Source organism: Anser cygnoides, chromosome 19 (assembly GCF_040182565.1).
Source record: "Anser cygnoides isolate HZ-2024a breed goose chromosome 19, Taihu_goose_T2T_genome, whole genome shotgun sequence".
NCBI classification, from domain to species: Eukaryota; Metazoa; Chordata; class Aves; order Anseriformes; family Anatidae; genus Anser; species Anser cygnoides.
The window spans coordinates 12396198-12419524 of record NC_089891.1 but is presented as its reverse complement, the minus strand read 5'-3'; the positions used below and the strand labels follow the sequence as shown (position 1 = coordinate 12419524).

Sequence of the window (23327 nt, the reverse complement as noted above, 5' to 3'; positions counted from 1 at the left end):
GGGCTCCGGTAGCCGGGCCCCCGCCCCCCCGCGGGCCGTCCCCACCCCCTCCGCACCGCCCCGGCCTGGGGCCCCGCCGCGCCCGTGTGAAAGGGTCCCCCCCGCTGGGGCCGGGGGAGAAAGGCGCCATTGTGCGGCCCTTTCTCCCGCGCCTACTTGACACTCATTTTCCGCGCACAGATGCTGACAGCTCTGATAATAAGGGGGTCTGCGCCTTTCACCCAGCGGAGCAGAAAAAGGAGGTTAATGAGGACACAGCTTAAAAAAAAAAAATACAAAAAAAAAAAAACAACAAAACCCCCTCGCTTCCCCCCGGCTGCGCGGCCGAGGGAGATTTGAATACAAAGGCCGGGCTCGCCGGGCAGGGGCGGCCGCCGCGCACCGGGGCCCCGGCCCCGCGCCGTCGGAAGGCCGCGCCGTGGCCCCCCGCCGGCCGGAGCGGTTCAAGGGCGGAGCGGCGAGGCCCGGAGCAGTTCCCGTGCCCAGCCCGGCACCCGGCCGCCTTCAGCGGGGCGCAGCGGCGGCCCCGGGGCTTCTCCGGGCGCGGAGCGGAGCCGCGCACGGCCGCCCGCCGCCGCCCCGTCCGAGCGCCGCGGGACAGCCCGGCCCGGCGGCCTCCGTGCTCGGGGGGGCGCCCGGTGCCGGCTCGGACCCTTCCTCCCCCGGCGGCTCCTGGGGGCCGCCCCCGGTCCCGCACGGCCGCGGCTCCCGGCCCCCCTGCGCCGAGGGAGGGAGGGAGCGGGGCCGCCCCCCCCGTCGGGGCCCCGCCGCCCGCCCCGCGCCGCCGCAGGGCGCCCCCGGCCCCGCGCCCCTCGCCCGCCCCAGCCCCCTCCGCTCCTCGCCCCCCCGGCCACAAACGGGAGAAAGACACGTTTCTATTTACAAAGTATATATTTAAACTCACATAAAAAGCAGGTCTCATATGGACATTCACGGCTGGCAGAAGACACGTAGTTAAGCTTCACTTCTGAGACTGAGATTTAGCCAAATCTTTTTTATACAAGTCTTAGATTTAAATAATTCACACACACACACCCCCACGCACACACTCAGTATATACGTCGCTATATACATACACACATATACACCCACATGTATGTCTTGCTTTATATACGTGTGTGATGGCCGCACACATATACAGGTACACACAGGGCTGCAGTGAAGCACACCGAGCCTCCGCCACGCCCCGGCAGCAGAGCGAGGCAGGAGCTCTGCTCTGGGCTGTTCCGCAAAGGGAGGTGGCTTTCTGCCTTCAGCATCCCAGCAGGTGGAGGAAGGGCAGCTACATCCCAACACCGTCCATCTGACAACACCTCCCGTGCCAGCTGCCCAGGCACTAGCACTGAAACCGGCACGCTGCTTGCCTCAGCTCTTCGTACAAACCAAGTTAAAAATCTCAATTTTACAAAATATGCCGTACAACAACAACAAAAAAAAATGAAAACAACAAAAAAAATAAATCACAGAAATGGCTCCCTTTGTACAGTCAATACAGCATCCTCTTGCTAGGTCATCTGACAAAGGCAAAGGTCCCAAAAGATGGAAGGGGAAAGGGGCTGAGCAAGGTGGAGCCGCAGTTATCCAGATGGGCCTACCAGAGGCGAAGGCTGCTCCTCGCCCGAGCCCCTTCCTCCCCCCGTCAGGCCCCATGTGCTTTCATCTTATGTGCAGTCCCCAAATTAGAAAGCGTTTAAGAGCTTCACCGGGCCAATCAGAAAGGATGGAAAAGGCCAATCTCTCCCAGCCCTGGCCCTCGGGGGCTGCTGGACAGATTTGTGCTTTTGAACCGACAGAGATGCTCAAATCAATGCGATAGGACATGAGGACACCTGCTCTACATCAACTAAAAACACAAGGAAACGCTTCTCCTCCTTTCTAGGGAGGGCTAAAAGACCCCGACCTCTCCTCACCTTGGTTAAGCTGCAATGGAGTTTAGAGAGAAAGAGCGAGCGAAGGAGCGGGCGGGCAGAGGGCTGCAGCATCCCGCGCCTCCTGCGAGACGCTGCCACGGGCTTTCTGCAAGGCAGCCGAGGGTTTCTGGTCAATGCTGGCGGAGGGAAGCTGCTGCATTTTGTTCAGAGCCATTAAATCCCGCTGCTACGCCCTGCCTGAGCCCTGGGAGAAAGCTGCACAGTCCTTCAGAGCCAGAAGAAATATGCAGGCAAATAAAAATACAAAAAGCCACCAGAGTCAGCAGGAGCTGCTCTGCGCACAGGAATATTTAGCCTCTTGGCTATTGTTTAACTAGCGTAAGAAAAGGGAAATATTTATTGTCTCTGAATGCATAAAGGTGGCTCTGGGATTTGTCAGAGATGTGGATATTAGAAAACGCTTTATCTGGAGTCTTCCAACACTCTAAAGCGAACTGTGTTTGGAAAAAAAAAATCCACTTTCTATAGCAGTATAAAGCATCTAAATATGGGCAGTGACATGCTACCCTCCCAAACCTCTCTGGCATTTCAGGAATGTAAACAGAGTTGTTGTTTTTTTTGAAGTGGGTGGGGGAAAAGAATCAAGCGACCAGACAAAATGAAAACAGATTCTCAGCTCAGTTCTGTCTCCCACAACTGCTATGACAATTCTATTAAAGTGCATTTCAGTATCACCCCTTTCAGGAATCTTACACACACAAACCTCCTCTTCCTTCGCAAGAAAAGGTAATTCAAGTTAATACTCCACTAGAACAGTTTTAACCTTTTTATGGACTTCTGCTTTTCCCCGCCCCAATTTTGTAGCAACTTTTTTTTTTTTTAAACTGGCAACGCCCCCTCCCCAACAATACTGTAAATTCAAGTGCTTACTTCAACTGTCAAGGGCAACAGTTCTGGATACAGCACACTTGATTGTACAAGCAACACCTTATATCACAATCAAGAAATCTGGGCACTTTGCCCTCCGAGGGAGTAACACTTCCCCCTTCACCATCCATAGCATCATATGAAAAATAATAGTTAAAAAAAAACAGAACATAATTAGCTATGAACATCACTCATTATGTACACCGGCTCCTGCAACAGATGCATGAACTCCGTTAGTTCTCAGTTTTATTGTCCTTTCTAAGAGCAACTGAGCAGTCACTGTTGTCTCCATTTAAATAAAACAACTCAGAGTTGAAATATATATATATAGATATATATAAGCATTTTTTCTTAAATAACATATTTACATCTAATAGAAAATATAACTCTAGAGATAATTTTTCCAACGAAATGTAAGACGTGAAAAAAAAAAAAAAGAATGAGTTAATGAATTTAGGACAGTTTCTAAATCCTCTCCAGGAAATTAAAAAAAATAAAAAAATAAAGTAAAAGAAAAAAATAAGCCCACCAAGCTCTAACCAAGCTTTTGTCTGGATCTAGACCGAAGAAAATCCCCAGCACCACCACTGACAGAAACTCATCGCTTCTCCTTAAAGAATCCTTGGTCCGTGCTGCTCTCCTTAATTGTGACGGTCAAAAAGTTAGAGGTCACGTCAGTTACCACCACTTTCTCCAGGTTGTTGAGGGACGGGCTCCAGGACTCCTCCTCGGGGTCCCCCAGGATCCTGGAGACGGGGATCCTGGCGATGAGGGAGGGCCGCCCCGCCTGGCCGCCCACGCCGTCGCGGTACAGGCTGCCCACGGAGCCGGGGCTCACGGCGCTGTGCAGGATCTTGGGCCCGCCGGGGTCCAGCCCTCCTTGCCCCTTGGGGTCCAGAAAGTCCGCCCGGTGCTTGGCGACCCGCGGCGCGTAGCTCTCGGCGGCCCCCAGCTTCATACCCACCTCGACGCGGTTGGGGCTGGACATGGCGCTGGAGAGGTCGGGGTCCGGCCGCCGGGCGAGCTGGATGACGCTGTGTCCCGAGCTGAACTTGGCCGCCCCCGCCGCCGACTCCTCCATCTTCCTGGCCTTGAGGTAGTCCCCCACCTTGTCCCCCGGCTCCCCCAGTTTCCTCTTGGAGGCATCCAGAGTCTCCGCCAGGTCCTTGTAAAGCTCTTTCCTAGGCTTCGGGCCTCTCTTTTTGGGGGTTTCCCCAGGCTTCTCTTCCACCCTGATAACCCGGTCCCGGATGCCGTCTCCCTTGGGGGTGCTGCTGCTGCTGCTGCCCTGCGGAGCCAGGGCTATGTTTCTGAGTCCTTCCCTAGCCCGGGACGTGGAGCCCAGGTCCTGGGGGGACCGGCCGGGATACGGCACCCGGATCCCCCTGGAAGAGTCACTGCGGAATTCATAGGTTTTGGCTTTTGCTTTTGCCTGGGCCTGCAAAGAAGATAAATCAACCGGTGACTTTATTGTCCTGCCACCCGGGTGCGTAATTACAACTTACACGAGGGGCTGCCTTTGCACCGAGCGCTCTCCATCCGAGCCGGAGAGGGACCAGCTCCCCGCACGCCGCCCGTGCACGCTCCCTGCAGCCCTCGCCGCTCCCCGGCAAAGCGGCACCGACGTACGCGGGGCTCCTGCCTCCTTACCTTTAACAGGAAGGTTTTGGGCTTGGGGCCTCGCTTTTTAGGCCCGTATAGCTCCATTTCTCGCTCCCTAGAGGTGTTAAAAAAACCAAAGCTTCAATTCAGCATAGCTACAAGACAGCAACATATTTACAAGTGCAACGGCTACGACTAGCAAAGGCCTTGTACCTTTCCTCAAAGGCTGCAAGCAGCCGGGCATCCAGAATGTTTTCCTCGGGCTCCCAAGTGCTGTACCTGGGGGGGGGCGGGGGCACAGAGGGAGGGAAAGGCATCGGGAACGAGTAACAGGGGAAGGAAAAAAAGAAACAAAAAAATACGTGACCTAGAGAAAGGGATCCAACTTTCCTTTCTGCTACAATGGGAAATAATAGCTACAATGAGCCATCTCCCCCAACAGTTCCTAGCCTGCAAAATTGTATAAACAGCCGACTTACTTCTGAGACCAGCCCTTCCATTTTACGAGATATTCCATGCGCCCCTGCAGATGCAAAGAGAAAAAATAAATATGCATGGAGGGAAATCACGATAAGCGCTCGCAACAAAGATACACACGCAATTACATGCATGCAACAAATACACGCCTGCACCCAAGGCGTGTGTCAAAAATATGCAAGGGGGGAGGGACGCGGCGCGGGAGGTGGGGGGGGGATGCACCAAAAAAATAAATTCAAAAAAAAATTTTTTAAAAAAAAAAATCACAGAAACGCGCGTGCAGCCACCCCGCGCAGCCCCGCAGCCCCCCGCAGCATGCAGCGGGGAGGCCGGCGCGCACAACGCCCGGCTGGCGGCGGCGGCGGCGGAGCCCGCCCCGCTCGCTCGGAGGAGCCCGTGCATGCGGCGGGGAGGACGGGACCGCCCCCAGCGGGCCCCCCCCCCCCCGAGCCGCAGCCGGGCCGCCGACCGCCGCCGCCGCGAGCCGGAGCCGGAGCCGCCGCAGCGCCGCGCGGCCGGGGGAGGGCGCGGGGCGGGCGGCGCGGCCTGGCGCGGGGCTGCGCGGCGGCGGGGCGCGGCGCGGGGCGGGGGGGGACGCCGGTGGGGGGGGGGGGGGGGGGGCACCTACTTTGCGGATGCGGCGCTTGAGCAGGGCCTCGGCCGCGAAGACGCGCTCCCCGACGGCCGAGAGCTCCATGTTTACGCGGCCGCTCGCAGCACACAGGCAGCCGCCAGCGCAGCCCAGACCATAATACTCCGCCCGCTGACGTCAGCGCCGCGGCCCCCCCCCCCCCCCCCCCCCCCCCCCCACACTCCGGGCCCCCCCCCCCCCGCACTTGTTGCTGGCGGAGCCGGGTGGAATATTCCGCCCGCGCCGCATTGGCCCGGGCCCGGCGCCCGCCCCCGCCGCCGCGCCGCCCCCCGACGTGCGCCGCGTCCCGATGAGCGCGGGGCGGGGCGGCCGCGGGGAGAGAGGGGGGGGAGCGGGGGGGGGGGGGGCGCGGCCGCGCCCCCCCCCCCCCGCTCCCCCCCCTCTCTCCCCGCGGCCGCCCCGCCCGCTCCGAGGGGGGCGCCCCCCCCCCCCGTCGAGTCTCTGCCCCCCCCCCCCCCCCCCCGCCTCCAATAGCCCAGCGCAGCACAAAGGAGCCGCAGCCACCGGCAGCCGCCGGCCCCGGGACGGGGCGGAGCGGGGCGGGGCGGACCGCCCCCCCCCTTCCATCATCCCCCCCGCCCCCCCTCCGGGCATCACCGCTCCGAGCACACCTGGACGGGGCGAACCCGGGGGGGCGGCCGTGCCCCGCGTTCTCTTCTCTCCCCCCACCCCCCTCCCCAGCCACCGCCGCCCCTCCCCGCGCCCCGCGGGTTTTTTTGTGCCAAAGGCAGCAGAATCGGGGAGCGAAGCGCTCGCGGCTTACGTCGAAACCCCCTCGCTGCTGCCGCGCCGGGAGCCGGCGGCCGGCAGAGCTCGGCGTCGTCCAAAGCCCTTCCCGGGAACAAATGGCCGCGCCGCGCCGCGCCGTGCCAGCGGGGGCAGCTGGTTCTGGTTAAGTTTAAATACTTTCCGACAGTTCGGGTAGTAAAAATAAAGTAGACCTCAACAGCCCATAATACGAGTTTCTGGTTTCCTCGCTCCGGCAGCCCGCGGCTGCTTTCCCCGGCTCGCTCGGGGTGCGGGGGGTGTCCCCGGGGCCACCGGAGGGGCTCCCCCCGCCCCCCCCCCCCCCCCCGGTCACCTGTCGGCAGAGCTCCGGGGCCCGGCCGCCCCGGTGGCCCCGCGGGGCCGCTGCCGCTCCCCCCGCGCGAGTCCGAGCCCGGGGCGGCCACGGGAGACCGGGCCCCGCGAGCCCCCGGGGCGGGTCCTGCCCCCGGTGGGCGCGGAGGAGCAGGGGGACCGCCGCCCGCCCGCAGCCGGGGGAGCCGCGATGTCCCCCCGGGGCCGTCGGGGGGAGGCTCGGGGGTGCCCGGCAGCGCTTCGGCTCCGTCCCGCCGAGTGGAACCGGTCCCGAGCCCGGGAGCAGCTCGGGCTCGAGTGGGCTGCTGCCGCCTGGCCCACGCGGGGCGAGGGCGGACGAGGCCTCCCACGGCTCTGCCGCTCTCCCCCGCGGCTCTCCTCCGCTAAGGGGCTAGAAGCCGAGGGGGAGCGAGCCTCGGCGGCGGCCGCGCTCACGCGTGGGGGATCCACGCGCCGGTCCCTAAAAGCGTCGGCTGCGCCTCGTCTCCGTGAAGGAGGCAGCGGCTTCCCCGGAGCGGGGCTCGGGGCCGGCGGCTGCTCGCCTCCGGGGCTGCGGGGACCGCGGGGCCGGGGGGGGGGGGGGGGACGACACGTCCCTCCGTGCCCGCTCGGCGCGGGGGCTGCCCGGCACCGCCTGTCCCCCTCCTGGGTCGCCGCTGCGGGGCCGCGGGTGCACCGGGAGCGGCAGCCGCAAGGCTCCGGTGTCGTCCCCATCCCGGGGCTCGTTATCTCCCGGGGCTCCTGCTCGCCGCCACGGAGCGCTGCCCGCTCCCGCCGGCCGGGCTCCGGCCTCCCACGGGGGTCACGCGGGAACGGCAGACTCGCGGCCCCACGGGGGGGGCTCACGGGACGCGAGTGGAGGAGCCCGCGGCTGCCTCTCGCTGCCGGACCCGGGGCGTGGAGCGGCTCCGTGGGCCAAGCGGGGGCAGGGTCCCCGCCGCGCCCCGTCCCGCGCGAAGGGGAACACGCGTGGCGGGGGGGAGGCCGGCGGGGCCCGGTGGAATCCCGCTCCCGGGAGCAGGGGGGAGGTTTCCGACCCGCGGCTCCCGCGGCCGCGCCCCCCCCGCGGCCCGCCCCGTGGCGGGGGTCCCCGCGCTGCGCGGGATTTGCGCGCGGTGCCCGGGCCGCTGCGCAGCGCTGGTGCGGAGGGAGGCGGGCGGGGGGGGGGCTGCGCAGCCTCCGCACCCTCCCCGGTCCCCGGCCAGCGGCGTCCTGGGGAGATTTTCGTTAATGTCGAATTAATCGTTGTTAATTAAGGCAGGGCGGCAGGGCGGCTCGTTAACTCGCGTGGACGCAGCGGACCGGATTCCGCACCCCCAAGACGCCGCGCAGAGGAGCGTGCGGGGGGGGGACGGGGAAGGGGGGGGGGGGGGGGGCAGCGCCCAGACGTGGGGAGGGGGCTCGGGGGGGCCGGTCGTGCTCCCCAGCGGGGCCGGACCGATGCCGCCGCCGCCTCGCTCCGCTTCTCGGGGCTTTCGGGACGGCGACCGCGGCGGCGCAGCGGGGCCATGCGGGGCCGTGAGATGCCGTGCCCCGCGTCCGCGGGGGGGGGGGGGGCGCAGCCCGGGGAACTGGGCATGAGCCCCACACCTTCGCTCCCGCTGTCCCCGGTGCAGGCGGGAGGCACCGTCCTGAAGGTGCCTCGAGGGGCTGGGGGGCTCCCTGCCGAGCAGCCGCCTCTGCCCCGTAGCGTCCGCAGAGCCACGCGGATTCGCGGAGCCCCACAGTCACGCGTGGCCGCGGAGAGGAAAGAGCCCACGGTTCCCGCTGCCTCCTGCACGCCCGTCCGCGGGGGAAACAACTCCAGGCACCAGCAGGGACCCACGCGGGACCCACGCGGCTACGGGGACCGGAGCTGAGTCCCCGATCGCGGTGCGGGGGGGGTAGAGAGAAGGCGAGACACAAACGAGAACGGCGCGGAGAAGGCAGCGGGCAGCGATCGCTGCTGGGGGTGGGGGGCAGCCGGAGCCGCCGGGGCCGTGGGCGACCCAGGAGCGGGGCTGCGGCGGCTCAGCGGCGTCTTGGCCGGGAAAGAGAAGCGGGATGGAGCCGCCCCGGCGCCGCGGGACGAGACCGCGGGCGGGAGCGTGCCCGGTTCTCCCGGGCAGTTCCTCCTCCTGCCGGAGGGGGCCCGGGAAGCCCCCGCCCGGGGCGTGCGGAGCTGCGGGGGGAGCCCTGGTGCTCGGCCGGGGTACCGCGAGCAGGAGCGGAGCCCGGGCAGGGGCTGCCCTCCACGCTCCGGAGGTCAACGGCAAAAGCAGCCGGGGCGCAGCACGGGCTCCCGGCTCCGGGGGGGGGGCCCGGCCCCGCTCCCCTCCCGCCCCTGCCGGCCCCGCCGCGCCCCCAGCTCTGCCCCGAGGTGCCGGCGCTCGGAGCTCACTCGTGGACTGCTCCCGGCCGATTCGAGCGTCTGCCGCTGCACATACAAACGTGGACCCAGTTTCCGCCCATTTGACCCCAAATCCTCCCCTCGGTTGCCCTTTATCCCCACGCCCCGCTCGGACTCGCATAAGGAGCGCTCGGGGTCTCAGCGAGCCGCCCCGGCGCAGCGTGTCCGGCTCCCCCCTCGTTTTTCGCCGTGTGGGGGCTTCCACGGCCGCGAGCTTTGCAACGAAACCGGGGGGCTGCGGCTCCTCCTGGGGCCGCGCGTGGGGGCACCGGGGCGAGCACGCGTGTCCGAGCCCGGGGCCGCAGTGGGGCGGGAGGGAGCTGGCACCGACCCAGCCGCCGGCTCGGCGGATCCCCGCGCCACAGCCCGGCTCTTCCCCGCGGCTCCCCGGGAGCTCCTGCGATCGTGCTGCTCCGTGCCCCGGCACCCCTGCCCGGGACGGGTAGCATCCAGCCCAGGCCCCGGCCCGGCCCGGTTCCCCGGGCGGCCGAGGCTGCCGGTGCTGGTGGGAGTCCCGGTTATACCGAGGTCGCGCTGCCCCGCGTCCCGTTCTCCTGGGCGGCCCGAGAACAGCCCCAGCGCCGAGACCCCGCGGGAAACCGGGGGCAGAGCCGCTCGCCCCTTCGTAGAGCCCGAGCGGCTTCGAGTGCCCGAACGGACACCGCGGCCGGTTCGGCCCTTGTATCCCGGGAGAAGCAGCCCGCAGCCCGCCCGAGCCGTGGGTACCGCCGGGCAGGGCAGAGCCCAGCCCCGGAGCTCCATTCCGGGCCAGCTCCCGGCAAGAGCCGAGACCCCCGGTCCCTCGGGGCCGCCCGTCGGAGCTGCCGCCCCCGGCACCCCGGCCCACGCCCCCGCCCGGTTCGGCTCCGAGCTTAGCCCGGCCCGCTCCCACCCAGGACCCGGGCGAGAAAACGATTTCCTTTGCCAGCTGCTGAGCGGAGCCGCGACGAGCACCGGGGCAGGCTCCCGCCCCTCGGGCCGGTGCCGGCCGGGCTCGGTGGGGCGGGCGGGGCACCGGGGACTTCGCGGTCCTGCCGCGGACCCCGGCGGCCCCCGCAGCTCTGCCCCGGGAGCGGGAGGAGCCCGGCCGCCGGGACGCAGCACTTTCGTTTCCGAGCACCTCGGGGCGAAGCGGGGAGGCAGCGACCGGCCCCGGGTCGCGGCACCTGCCCCCATCCCCCGGCCCCCGCCGCCCCGGTCCCGCAAGAGAGAGGCGGCCGGGGCCCCCCCCGCGGCGCCGTAGGCACATACAGGACCGGCCCCGGGACGGAGGGCGAGGGCGGGTCCGGAGACCGGGCCAATAAACGGAGCTGCGTTTACAGGCGGCAGCGCTGCAGGCGGGGCTGCGCCGGCCCCGGGCGCCCCCGTTACGCCCCTCTTCCCCCCGGGCCACCCCCACCATGGCATCCCCCGGGGCTGCAGCCGGCCGGGCCCGGGGCTGCCGTCGACCCGAGCAATGGGGCGGCCGGTCCAGGCGGATCGGCGATGGGGGGCGAGATTGCAGGGAGTGCCCGGGCAGCCCCCGCGGAGGACGGGCGGCGCGGAGCGGCTTCCTCCCACTCTGCAGCCCAGAAATCCCGTGCGAGGACGCGTTCGTGGTTTTGACATCGAATTCAGGCCCGGGCAGGGCTTCCCCGGCAGCTCCCGAGACGCCGGTGCCCAGTGTCGGCGGGAGGGCAGCGCTCCCCGGCGGGCACAGCTCTGCCCGGGCGGCCCCGGGAGGGCAGCGGGCGCGGCGGCTTCCCCTGCCCCGCGCTGCTCCCGCTCCGCCGGGACTCGGCACGGAGCCGCTGCCACGGGGCTCGGCCGCTGCGGTGCGCGCTCCGCGGAGCTTCCGCGCCGAGCAGCCCGGCTCGGGGGCGCAGCGCCGGGGGCGGGCCCCTTCTCTCTGCCCCGTCGATCGTTATCCCCGGTTACCGGGGCCTCGGCGAGCGGGCAAGGGAACGACCCCGACGAGGTGCAGCCCGGCGCTGCGGCCGGCCCCCCGCCGGCCTCCCCCGCCGCCCGGGAGCCTCCTCCCCGGGGCAGCTCGGTGCGGGCCGGCGGTGCTGAAGGACAGCGGCGGCCCCCCCCCGCCCAGGGCAGGCAGCCGTGGCCGAGCCCCGTCCGTCGCCCTTTGGCCCGGCTCGGCCCGGCCCGGCCCCGGGGCGGGCGCTGCGGGGCTGGGGGAGGCGGCGGGCGCGGCGGCGGAGGCGGCCCGGGCTCGTCCCTGGGGGTTCTGCAGGGAAAGGCGACGCTTCCCGGCGCGGCCCCGCCGGCGCGATTAATTCCAGGTGCTCTCCATAGGTGGCACCGTCCTCCTGAAAATCGCGGCTGCGGCCGCCGCGCAGCCAGCGGCGCTCCGGCCGCCCCGGGGGGGCAAGGCCGCCCCCGCCGCCCCCAGGAGCGCGGGGCAGGCGGTCCCGGCCGCCGCAGCGCCGCCCGTTGCCGCCCGGCTTGTGCCCGGTGCGCGTCGGCGGGAGGCCCGGGAGCTGTGCCAGGCCCCGCGGCCCCGGGCCGTGCGGGGGGGGCTCCCCTCCGCGACCCCCCGGGGGAGAGCCGCCGCCCCCCCTTCCTCGCAGCACAACCCCGCCACCCGTCGGGGGGAGCCTCCCGCGTCGTCCTTGCGCGTGGGAACCTCCCCACGCGTGTCCGCGCAGCCTCCACAGACGGGCCCGCGGGGGCGGCGTGCCCCGAGCGCAGCCCCCGCTCCGGCTGTCGACGGCCAAGTGGGGGGGGGGGGCCCGGCCCGGCCTTCCCACGGGGAGCGCCCGCGGGGCAGCGCCGCAGCCCCGGTCCCGAAGCGTGCCACGGCGAGCCGGAGCCCCCCCCCCCGCTGCCCCCCGGTCCCGGGGTGCCCAAGTCGCGGCCGCGGCGCTCCGCGGGCTCGCACCGAGCTCCTGGGGTGTGGGGCGGCCGCGGCGGGGGGGGGCTTTATCGCGGCTCGGCGGGCCGCGGGCACTTTGCACAAAAGATCTTTTGTTTGGGGGGTTCTGAATCCGCCGCTTGTTTGTAGGAACACCGACGCGAGGTGTTTGCGAAGGAAGCAGGAGCCGACCCCAGCTCCCGCGGCGGGCGGGGAAGCCGGGACGTCTCCGGACCCCCCCCCCTCGGGTCCCCCCCGTCTGAGCGGCGCGGCTCCGGCTCGCCGCGGTGCTGCCCGCAAGGCCGGCCGAAGGCCGGGGCTGCTCGCTCTCGGCTCGGGCTGCAGCGGCCGCGGCTTCCCCCGCAGCGCCACGCGTGGGCAGAGCCCACGGCCCCGCTCCACCGGGGCCGGGCACGAGCGGGAGCAGCGGGGGGAGCCCCGCGACGGGGCGGGGGCGGCTCCCGGCGATGAGCCCACGGCCCCGCGTGGGATCCCCGGCTCCGGGCAGGGAACCGAAGGGGTCACCCGGCGGCGGCCTTGCCCCGTTCCCGTTCCCCGTGCCCGTGGCCGCGGCCGCGCGCGGCGCCGCGTTTAACAAAAGCAATTAGAGGGGCAGCACGGCCCATTTGCATTGCTCTCAATGACCGGCGGCGGCTGCACCGGGGCAGAGCCGGGGTCCCGGGCGGGACGTCGGGGTCCCGGGGTGCCGGGCCCCGGGCCGGGCTGGCGGCTCTGCCCCGGCCCCCCCCCCCCCCCCCCCCGCCGCGCCCCGCCCCGCCGCGCCCCGCCCCGCCGCCCTAGGTAGCGGCTGTATTTAGGTTCATGCCCTTATATGGCGATGAGCGCGGCGCCCCGCGGACGGCGCGCACCATATAAGGAAGCGGTGCCAGAGCCCGCGGTGAGGTGGTGCGCGCTCATTGGCCCGCCCGTATCGCAGCAACCGGGCTCGCACGAGTGGAACGGGCCCGCGGCCCCCCCCCCCCCCCCCCGCCCGCGGGGCCGGGAGCTGCCCCCCCCCCGCCCGCTCCCCGTGCCCCCCGACGGGACCCCCGCGCGGCGGCCCCCAGCCCCCGCCCCGCCCGCCCCCCCGGGGCCGGCCCGCTGCCCCTGTCCGGCCCCGGCCCCAGCGGGCAGCGCTGCCCCGAAGCCGCGGGGAGCGTCGCCGGAGGGGGCGGCGGCGCCGTCTTCCGTGGGCCCCGACGGCGCCCCGGGCGGGAGGAGACCGGCGGGGGCTGCGGGACCCCCCGGGCCTCGCCCCGTCCCGCTGCCGCGGCGGGGACCCGTTCCCTCCGGCCGCGCTCTCCGGGTGTGGGCTGCGGGGAAGGGACCGCCGACGGGGCGGGCAGGGCGCGGCACGGGGGAGCCCCGCGCTCCGCTCCGCCGAGCCGTCCCGGGGCGGCTGCCGTGCGTCCCGGGCCGGGCAGCGCTGCGGGAGGGGGGCGGGACGCGTCCTTTGCACCGTGCCCCGGCCCCGCAATGCGCCGCCAGCCCGGCCCCCGGCGGCCGGTCCCCCGTGGGGGCAGGCTCGCTCCACCGCGGCTCCCCCAGGCACCTTTCAGGGACGTCCCCTCGGAACGCGGACACGCGCGAAAGGCGCCGCGCGCACCCGCCGGGAGCGGGACCCCGGCTGCGAGGGAGGCGGGGAGGCGGCGGCCCCGCTCCCACGCGTGTCCGCTCCGGCCCCGCGGGCAGGCGGCGGGGGGCGGCCGCCGCGACGGGCAGGGGGCGGCGGCTGGGCGCGGGGCCGCGGGGCCGAGTTTTCGTTGCGGCTTCGCCACCGAGCCGTGGCCGAGCCGCGTTCGCGCAGCGCCGCTCCCGCCCCGGCTTCTGTTTTATTGTATTTAATTTTATTTATTTTATTTATTTTCAACCGAGCCGGAGAGCGGCCGCTGCAGGACCGCCTGCGGGAGCGGGCACCACCGGCGAGGCGCCTTGCGGGAGCTGCCGGCCCGCCCCGCCGCGGCCCCAGCCCTCCGCCGCGGCGGGCACCGGGGGCGGCCGGCACGTGCTGCCCGGCGGGGCCCGGAGCCCCGCGCCCCCCCGCCCCGCCGCAGGTGAGGCCCCGGCGGGAGGCTCCGTGCCGGCCCCGGGGCCCCGCCGCCTCCCCGCGGGACCCTCGGCCGCCCCCCGCCGCGGGGCACCGGGGGGGCGCGGCCGCCGGGGAGAGCCTCGGCGCTTCCTCGCCGCTCCCCCCCCGCCGCCCCCCCTGCGCACACACACAGGCACACACACGCACACACGGCAGGATTCAGCGGGCTCCGCCGAGCAGCCATTTTCTGCAGCTGCGGCGGCACCGGAGCGGGGCCGGGCGGCGAGACCGGGCGGCCCGGCGGCCCGGGGGGGGGGCCCCGCCTCGCTGCCTGCGCCGGAACGGGCGCCCCGGGGCCGGCCGGGCGCTGCCGGGGGGCGGGCGGGCAGCGCCGCAGGGCTCGCCGTGACAATCCCACCCTTTCCCCGCCATTTTGTTACCGTGCTGGCGTTTTCCCAAAGCAGACACAGAGCGGGAGCCTTGGGAACGGGCCCCCGGTGGGCCGGGGCGGGCGCTCCCCCCGGCCGGGGACCCGGCACCCCCCCCCCGCGCCCCGCACCCGCCGGCGGGGCAGGTCCCGGGACGCCCGCCCGCCGCCGGGCTCCTTCCCACCGGGGTCGCCCCGGTCCCCTCCGCGCCCCGCGCGCGCAGCAGCCGCCGGTCGCGGCTGGCGGGGACCACGCAGGGCCTGGGCACGCCGGGCTGGCGCCGGCCCCCGGGCCGCTGTCCCCAGGCGAGGGAGCCCGGAGCGCGGCCGCCAGCCTCCCTGCCCGGTGCGCCCGGGACGCGAGGCTGGCCGCCCCTCTCCGCCCGCCCCGCGGGCAGCGCAAGTGCCCCGGCGGCGCGGAGGACCGTCCCGTCGGGCAGCGGCCGGAGGGGCAGCCCCGGGAGCCCGGCCGGCCCGGCACAGCGCCCGTCAGCTCTGCCCGTCCCGGTGGCGTTACCGAGTCTCCGCGGGACCGGCCCACGCTCCCGAAGCGGTTCCGGCAAGCCCGGGAGGACGAGACCGGGCAGTGCCCGGTCCACGCGAAGCCGGAGGCCCGTCGGGGCGGACAGCTCCGCCTGCCCCGCGGGGACGGAGGCGGTTCTGGTGTCGGGACGAGGCGCTGGGGCCGCGCCGGGGGCTCGGGGACAGGCGGGCGGGACGGCGGCTGCCCCGACGGGACGGGCCGCTCCCTCCACTCGCGCGGGGGCCATCGGTAACCGATGACAGACACCTCCCCGGTCGGCAGGGGGCACAGCACGGTCGCTGCGTGTCCCCCGCCCCACGGCAGCGTTCCCGGGACGGCTCGGTCGTTGCACGGCCCGCTGACCCGCGCGAGCAGGAGCGGAGCGTGGCGGGGCCGTCCCGCGCCCCGGGCTGCGCTCCCGGAGCCGAACGGCGGCGGCGGGAGGAGGAGAAGGGCGCGGGGAAGGAGGGGGCTCCTGCAGTGCTGCAATGCAGCGCTGCGCGGACAGCCCAGCCCGGCGGCCCGGGAGCGCTCCGCCGCCCGCCCCTGCTGCAATGCAGGTGTGAGCGCCGCGCCGCCCCCGGCCGGCCGGGCCGAACCGGGCCGAACCGGGCTGGGCAGCCCGGGCGCCGCCGGGCCGCCGGCCGCCCGCACCACCCCGCGCCTCGGCCCTCCTCGGCTTTCTGGTCCCCGTTTCGTTTTCCTCCCGCTCCTGTCGGGACCGCGGGACGTTTCCTCCCGCGGCGGGATGCGCCCCCCCCATTCGCCCTGTGTTTGCCGAGGGGGGGGCCTCATCCTGCCCCCAGCGCCGGACGCCCGCCGACCGGCCCACGGACGGCCCTGACTGTCCTGACCCCCCCAACCCCCCCCACCCCCCCGGCCTCTCCCTGCGGCTCCCCCCGACGCCGGGACCGCTGCGAAGTCCCCGGTGCTGCGCAGACCCGGGGCAAGTCCCCGAGCTCGGCTCTGATCCGCTCCGGCTTCTCCTCGGGGGAACATCCCCCCCCCCCCCCCCCACCCCGCAGCCCTACCTTCGGGCCGCCCCCCCCGGCTGCCTGCCCATGTCTAAGCGGGGGCTTCCCCCGCCGCAGCCCCCCGGCAAACAGCGCCGCGTCTGTCCCAGCCGGGCTCCCGCTGCCGCTCCGCTTCCCCGCCGCGGGGATTTGACCCTTGGCCACGCGTGGCGGGGACACGCAGCGTGGGGACACGCAGCGCCACGGCCGCGAGTGGGAGCGCCCGGGGAGGGGGGGCCCCGCAGCCTGCCCGCAGCCCGCACCCCCCGGCTGCCCCCCGGAGGTGCCCGGTGTGCGGGCACGGCGGCTGTGCAATACGAGAACGCCCCGGAGAGAAGGAATTGATCCTATAAAAGTCAAAGGCGGTGAGGGGACAGCCCCGGAGCAGGAGGGCGGCTCACAGGAGTGCACAAAATCCCGGGGGGCGGGCGGGGCGCTTGAACGAGGGGAGCCGCCCCCGTACCGCAGGCTGGGGGTTCCAATCCCCAGCATCTGTGCATCCTGCCCCTAACAGCCAGTGGCCGGATGGCAGCAGATCTCCTACAGAGATGCCAGGCAGCGCAGATTTTTGCCTTTCCACCTGGATTTTTTTCTGCCGCCGGCTTTCATTCGGTGCTAAAATGGCACCGCATTCCAGTCCCCACTGCTGCTGCTGCGGACTTCAGCCGCTGGATCCTGTTGTGGCTTCATTCACTAGATGAAAGCGCATCCGAGTCCACGGATTTCCTCCCCGTGCGGAGGCTTACGGGCTGACCAAGATGTCCTCAACCTGCCCTTTGAGGTGCCAGACCAGCCCGCTGCCTCCTGCCGCTCCGGCACCCCGCTACCTGTTTCCCGGCTCCCTCCAACGTTTCCGTCTCGCTTTGGAGACACCGGAGGCTGTGCTAGACGCGAAAGCGGGCTCACCAGTGCCATACTGAGGCAATTCCGCCAGCCTGCTCTGCCTCGCACTTCCCCCGCTAACACGGGAAATCCTCGTTGTCCGTGGTCTTGCCGCTGCCCCGTGGCGCGGCCCGGCTCGGCCAGGCACGGCACGGCACGGCTCGGCTCGGCACGGCACGGCTCGGCACGGCTCGGCACGGCACGGCACGGCTCGGCACGGCACGGCACGGCACTGCACGGCACGGCACGGCACAGCACGGCACGGCTCGGCTCGGCACGGCCCGGCCCGGCACGGCTCGGCTCGGCACGGCACGGCACGGTGCGGCTCGGCACGGCTCGGCTCGGCTCGGCACTGCACGGCACGGCACTGCACGGCACGGCTCGGCTCGGCACGGCACGGCACGGCACTGCAGGGCACGGCACGGCACGGCACGGCACGGCACGGCTCGGCTCGGCTCGGCACGGCACGGCACGGCACGGCACAGCACGGCACGGCACGGCTCGGCACGGCACTGCCGGGCACGGCACGGCACGGCACGGCACGGCTCGGCACGGCACACAGCGCCCGCTGTCACGGCGCCTGCAGGAGCAGCCCCTGCCCAGGCTGGTGTCCGCCCCCCCGGGGGGGCCGCTGCCGGCGGGGCGGGCGCCTCCTGTCCCGGGCCAGCCGAGGGACCCCCAGCAAGCGGCCGCTGCCCCCCCCCCCCCGCCCTCCCGCAGGAGCCCCTTTGGGGTTCTGCGCTTCACGGGACGCAGCCCCAGACCCCCCCGTTCCCCGAAAGCCCCCTCGGCCGAGCCGCGCTGGGCCAGCCCGGCTGGCTGCTCTCGGAGCCCGCGCCCCCGGGGCTCCCCCTGTTGCCCCTTCCCGCTGGGAGCTGTGCTGGCCGGGTGCACGGGCTGCTGCCTCCCGCAGCAAATTCTCGGCGAAGGGGGGGACGAAGGTGCACACGGCGACGATAAAATTGCCTTTCCAGGGAAGCAGAAAAGAGTTAAGCCTGTTAGTCTGAAACCAGAAAAGACAATGCCACAGCCAAGACTTATTTGTCACACGCTCAGGCGAGAGATGGAAGAAATTCCTGTGATAATGCTTGTCTCTACTCAGCCGTTGCTGCTGAACCACAAATTGCTGCTTGCAGCACAAACTATGGAAATGTGATACGTTAGATTAGATGTCTTCTCGTTGGGTCTCTCTGCACTGCATTTGCTAAGAGTTATTTCTGAGTCCTGAGAGTTAAAGCATCTTCAAGAAACAGAGCATCAAACGCTCAAAAAGTGGGTCTGCCTCAGGTTTCAGAGGTACAGCAATGAAAAACAACAGGAGAGCAGACACTGTGGAGTGAGTGAAAGCAGTGAGTTCAAAGCAGAGAAGGACACCCAGGGGCAGGCTCTTCCCACCTCGGGTTAAAAATGGCTCAGGGTCAGGTTGAGCCCTTAAACTCAAGATAAGGCATCATTCCAACAGCCAGGCAGGAAGATTCAAGGCACCTCTGGTGTCTGGCCACCACATCGTCTTCTTTGCACAACCCACAATGAATCTCCCTATTTTATCTGTCGCTGGTGACTTCATGTGCCAAAAGGAAACAAGCAGAGGAAGGACAGTGTCACGGCTGGACCCATCGGACACAGGGGGCAGCGGCTATAAAATACATTCCTGATGTTAAAATGACAGCCTGGCTTGCACCGCACTGCAAATGGATGGGTACATTCAGGGACACTGCTTCATCCTGTATTTTATTCAAGCCATGGGGAATTGCTAACATATGTGAAAATTAACATTAATTTTGTGCTTTCAGGTGCTTTGTTGGCTCCATGATGCCTAAAGAAAACATCCCTCTCCAAAGTTCGTCTTGGGCAATTAAAAGAACCCGATGCTCTCATTTTTTATTTTTTTTAACCAAAATACAAATGGTTTCTTTCCTCAAGGCACTAATACTGGGAGCTCTGAACAGCTCCATGGACGGTGATGTGCAAAGTGCATTCCCCTCTACTGCAGCAGCCGTGCGAACAGGCATCCTCCCCTCAGAAAGCAGGAGACAGAGAAATATCAGGGCAGGTAACAGAAATTCATCGCTGAGAGATAGAGAACCCCCCCAAGCCCCCAGCCTCTGAAATCCCACTGCCCAGACTTACACAAGGGGCATCTCCGGGATCTCCGCGTGGGCCACCAGCACCACCTGCCCTGCCCAGCACCGCAGCGGGGGCAGCGCGGGGGCTCCTGGTGCCCCAACAGGACCCACGCAGCCCAGGGGAGCCCCCTCCCGAGCAGGTTCCCTGGTGCAGTGCCGCGTTCCCCATCCCCAGCTTTTTTGGGGGTGCCCTGGCAGCAGGGCAGAGCCCACACGCCGCACGCTCATCTTTCCTTCCCGCAGAGGCCGGACCTTTCTGCAGCGCGGGCCATGTGTGCCCGGGTCCCGAGGAGAGCTTTGCAGTCCCTCAAGCTGCTTGGAGCCATTCCTGCCTCGGGGCTGGCAGTCCCCACGTGGGCCCTGGGGAGGCCGGCCTGGTGCACGGCACCGTGGAGCATCGCCTGGCTGCGTCCCGCCTGCCTGCCCTGGGGCTGGCGCATGCCGCGCTCGCCAGCCTCCGCCAGCACCTGACAGAAGGGGAACGCTGAGTCCTACTTTCCACGCCAGCCTCTGGTGCTCACAACTCTCTCAGACCAGCTTGTGGTCTGCAATTTTCCATCTTTAGTTTCAGCCAAGAGGTAACTTTTGAAGTCTGAGTCATCTTGGTTTTCCTATTCTTGTGTTTCGTGAGAGAAATGCGCTCCCTGTGCTGCGCAGCAGGAGGGGAAGGGAGCAACCGAGGCTGGCCCAGAGCCCTTCTTGTGGTGCAGCTCCAGGTGGGACGGGGTGCTCCTGGAAGAGCTAGCTGTGGCTCCTCTCATGGCTGTTACTGAATGCCTTGTTTCCTTGTGATATAAATCTTGGTCTTGTCCCCGCTGCAGATGAAGATGAGCATCCAATAGCTCCAGGAGACAAGATGTGGCTTCACACCAGCACAGTAATTCCTGCTCAGCACAGTCTTCGTGCCCAATATTCAATACACATTTGTTAAAGCTTCAGACCCTCCGTTCACACTGCCTGTTAATGCAATTTATAGTAATAACTAAGTCTGTTTAATTTACTTTCTGTATCAGTGGTATTTTTCTGCCCTGGATGCTGCAGTACAACAGCAACACTTCTGGAAGGTTTAGGTTATTCCCTTTCTTACCTCAAACTAAGCAATTCTGCCTGGCATGCCCATGCCACAGCAGCTGCCTCCCCCCTGGGGCCGTGGCAGTGTTTTACAGCCCGCGGAGAGCAGGGCTGCAGCCGTGCCTCCCTTCCCGGCGCCTCTCTGGGGCACGGAGCCTCCAATGCTGGCCGTGCCGTACCTCAGCAGCTTGCCCAGGTCAGGAACCGCCGCTCCAAACGGTGCCGGGGCTGCCCCTTGCACAGGGGGTGCTGGTGTTCGATGGACACCCCGGGGGTCTGGCAGTTGGTGATTAAGTTCCCTTCCCTGCTCACCCCCTAAACAACATGTGCCCGCTATCAGCAGGGCCAGCGAGGGACAACACATGGCCCAGCACGCCGAAGTCACAACTCCTGAAATTCAGGGCGCTTCCTACCAGGCTGCGCTGTGTCGCACAGCATGGTTTATATGCCTGCTCCTTCGATAAAAATAAATCTTCATGTTTGCAGTTTACTTTAAACTACATCAAGGTGTCAGCTGAGCTGACGGCTCACGCTGAGAAATGACTTCAGTGGGTGCCGGCAAACGGCTCCCCGGGTGACCGGGGGTCTTGGCCTGCTGAAGGGAGGCACTGACGGGTCCCGGGGGGTAGGAGACCCCCACCTACAATCACCCCCGCCAGCAACTGCCCCCACCTGTCCTTGTTACTGAGACAGCCGCTTCTCGCCCGTTTGCACCCAGAGGTCCACCACGCGCTAACACCACTTCAGCGCTCACAAGGCTTCCCACGCCGGCACAGCCCCCGGCACGGCTCCCAGGAGCAGAAGCTCAGCCAGGATCGTCCTTCCTCAGCCTCCTTCCCCATCGTGTCCCCCACCCGGCAGGCAGGCACCCCCCGGCAGCACTGGGTGGGGAGCCCAGCGCCGAGCCCCATCCTCTCTGCCCAGACGCACACCTCGCTGTCCCACCGGTCCCCTTTTCTACCCCTGTGCTGCCAAAGCCAGGGCTCTGCTGCAGAGCTGCGTCGAGCTCGGATAGCGCTGGTGGCAGACACCTCGTTAGCGAGCGTGCCTGCTTTGTTTTGCGTTTAGCTGAATTCTGCCCACGTCACGGCGCAGACAGGAGCGTTTCCCTGGCAGAGGAACCCCCAGAGCCGCTCACTGAGGTCCTGGGCGCGTTTGGGGCCAGCTTGGGCAGTGCCCGTCACTACGGAGCCTTTTTCCTCTTCTGGTGAAAATGTAAACAGAGCAGTGTCCTTGTGGTCGTCTCTTCCCGACACGGATCTTGTATGAATCTGGGCTGAATCCAAATGATCTTATCTGCGGAGGAGACTGAGGATTTCCTACTGCAAGGCGTTTGCAACTGCTCAGCCAGGGGTGGCCCCACGGGCTGGGAGAGGCGAGGGGGCCGGTGGACGGGGCAGGAACCGGGGACCCCACACTGCCCAGCTCGTGTCCCCCTCGTGCGGGGGCTGTATTTTGGCCACCATCATTCACAGCCCTCTGCTGGGCCGAGGGGCACCCACCCCACAGAAAATGCAGTAACACGGGGGCAAAATCCGCCCGCTGCAAGCCTTGCTGCCAGACCAAACCTGGAGGGCTTCGAAGGCTTTACCCTGGGTCAGAGCACTCGGTCCGATTAGATACAGCTTTACTTAAAACAGCTGATGGCAGCCAACACGTGCAAGGCCACGCTGTGCAGCCCACGCTCTGCTGGAGGGGACTGGCCTGGAAAACATGCAGCCTCAACAGCGGGCTTGTTTTTTCCCCAGCGTGACCATGAATACTGTACCTTGTTGCCAGCTCCTCCGGCAGGGGAGAGATACCGGGGTCACCGCACACAGCAGTGGAGTCACACCGTCAGCTCACCACATCGCATAGCAAAATGACAGGGGATGGGAAAAATACAGGAAAAACCCCAGAAAATGCCTGGAGAAGCTCACCCCAGGAGCAAAAGCACAGAGTGCATTGCCTGCCTGGGGAATTCTCCACCTCCCCACCACCCTCACACCCCTGCTCCCTTCCCTGGGGGGAAATCCCTCTCCCATTCCCGGTTCAGATCTGGAAGTCTCCCAGTCCCCGCGAGGCCATTTCTTCTTTTGAGTAAAAGAGGCAAGATCCACGTGGCCTGTTTATTTAACATCCTGCTCCTCGGCAGCATCCTCAGCCCCAGGGTGCACCCTCTTGCCCGTGCAGCCGGCGACAGAGCCAGGGAGGGAAGGCAGGCGGCCGGACACAAACAGCGGTGCTGGAGCCAGCACAGGTCTCACCACCGCCGGGGAGGGAAGAATGTGAAACCAGCTTTACAGCGCGAATTTACAGTCTCAGAGCTGCAGTGGCCATGTATAGACGGATGCATCAGACCCTTTTAGAAGAGCTCAAATACGAATACAAATTCTCCTTTTAAATCAGCAAATGTTTCTCTGGAATAAATCCAAACCAAACAGAGGTTAACGCGTTCCTGGGAAATACATTAAATGTAGCACACACCAGTCTTCCTAATGGAGAGTGGTGATGCTCCATCTCGTCCTGGATTGCTTTGATAACCATTGGAAGTCATAGCGGACCTCCCATTAATTTTCTCAGTAACAGACATTTAGGTCTGATGCACTTAATATGGCAAGAGAGCAGTATGAATAAGTAATTTATATCCTCGACACTCATCTTTCTCAGCCAATTGGCACAAACCAAGTGGAGAGCGTATCTTTTAAACCAGTAACTACTTATCACACCTTTCAATGCACAGGAAGCTGCTGGAGTTGTGATAAACATGATCAAACTATTAAACTAAGAAATATCTGGCTATGTGGTTTCCGGGAAATGGTGCCTCAAACAAACCACAGCTACTGCCAACAGAGACAATATTTTAGGTGCTTCTACAGCTAATGGAGCAGTGGTGGGTGTAGCGAAGGGAAGCTGCAGAGAGCTCACACTCAGAGGAGCATGATTTCCTTAAAAACTGGCAAACACAGTACAATCCTTTTGTTTGAATGTTAATGAGTAAAGCTAACCATAGACCTGCAAACAGTCGTTAGCTGCCGAGTCTCACACACCTGCACTCTAGGGAAGGGAGCTGCTGGTGAGAGAAGCAGCGATGCTCAGGCTGTGGCTGGGCATCTGCAAGCCCGCGTTTAGAAGACACATCCTAGTAGCTGTGAGAAACCTCTTTGGTTTCATCTACCTTTGTCTGGGTAAAGCGAAGTTCTGCTTTTGCACACAAGCTGCCCCAGAAGAGAGCCCGCCTGCCCAGCCCCTGCTGCTGGACTGGCTCCTGCCGCTGTCTGTCGAGCAGCACTTCCTCTTTCATAAATCACATTTTGCATTCTGAGCATGCGTCTCCTCTTCCATGCCATTTTTGTTTTCAGATAACCATTAGCTTAATTAATCAAGGGAAATGCATCACTTCTGATTGTCTGCTCTGCCAGCTAGGCTGGGAT

At 67.1% G+C, this 23327-nt stretch overlaps 1 protein-coding gene across 2 annotated transcripts; it reads right to left on the bottom strand.

Annotated features, from left to right (window-relative positions):
* Positions 1 to 3027: 3027 nt before the first annotated feature.
* On the bottom strand, positions 3028 to 5659 carry CBX8 (chromobox 8). Of its 2 annotated transcripts, none has more exons than XM_066980013.1 (5): positions 5506 to 5659; positions 4880 to 4923; positions 4614 to 4679; positions 4449 to 4539; positions 3028 to 4236 (listed from the first exon to the last, which is right to left on the bottom strand). In XM_066980013.1, the coding sequence occupies exons 1-5, from the start codon at positions 5572 to 5574 to the stop codon at positions 3397 to 3399; spliced, it is 1110 nt and encodes a 369-aa protein (XP_066836114.1). In that variant the 5' UTR covers positions 5575 to 5659; the 3' UTR covers positions 3028 to 3396. The 2 variants fall into 2 exon arrangements, with proteins under 2 accessions (XP_066836114.1, XP_066836115.1); XM_066980014.1 differs by having other exon boundaries at positions 4449 to 4515.
* Positions 5660 to 23327: the final 17668 nt, after the last annotated feature.

Bases quoted from the DNA above. Each gene is read 5' to 3' on its own strand.
- CBX8 (XM_066980013.1), bottom strand. From the start codon at position 5,574: ATGGAGCTCTCGGCCGTCGGGGAGCGCGTCTTCGCGGCCGAGGCCCTG. The intron at 4,540-4,613 runs GTACAAGGCCTT...GCTGAATTGAAG, and splicing joins CTTGCAGCCTTTGAGGAAAG to CTTTGGTTTTTTTAACACCT. The intron at 4,237-4,448 runs GTAAGGAGGCAG...TCTTCTTTGCAG, and splicing joins CCAAAACCTTCCTGTTAAAG to GCCCAGGCAAAAGCAAAAGC.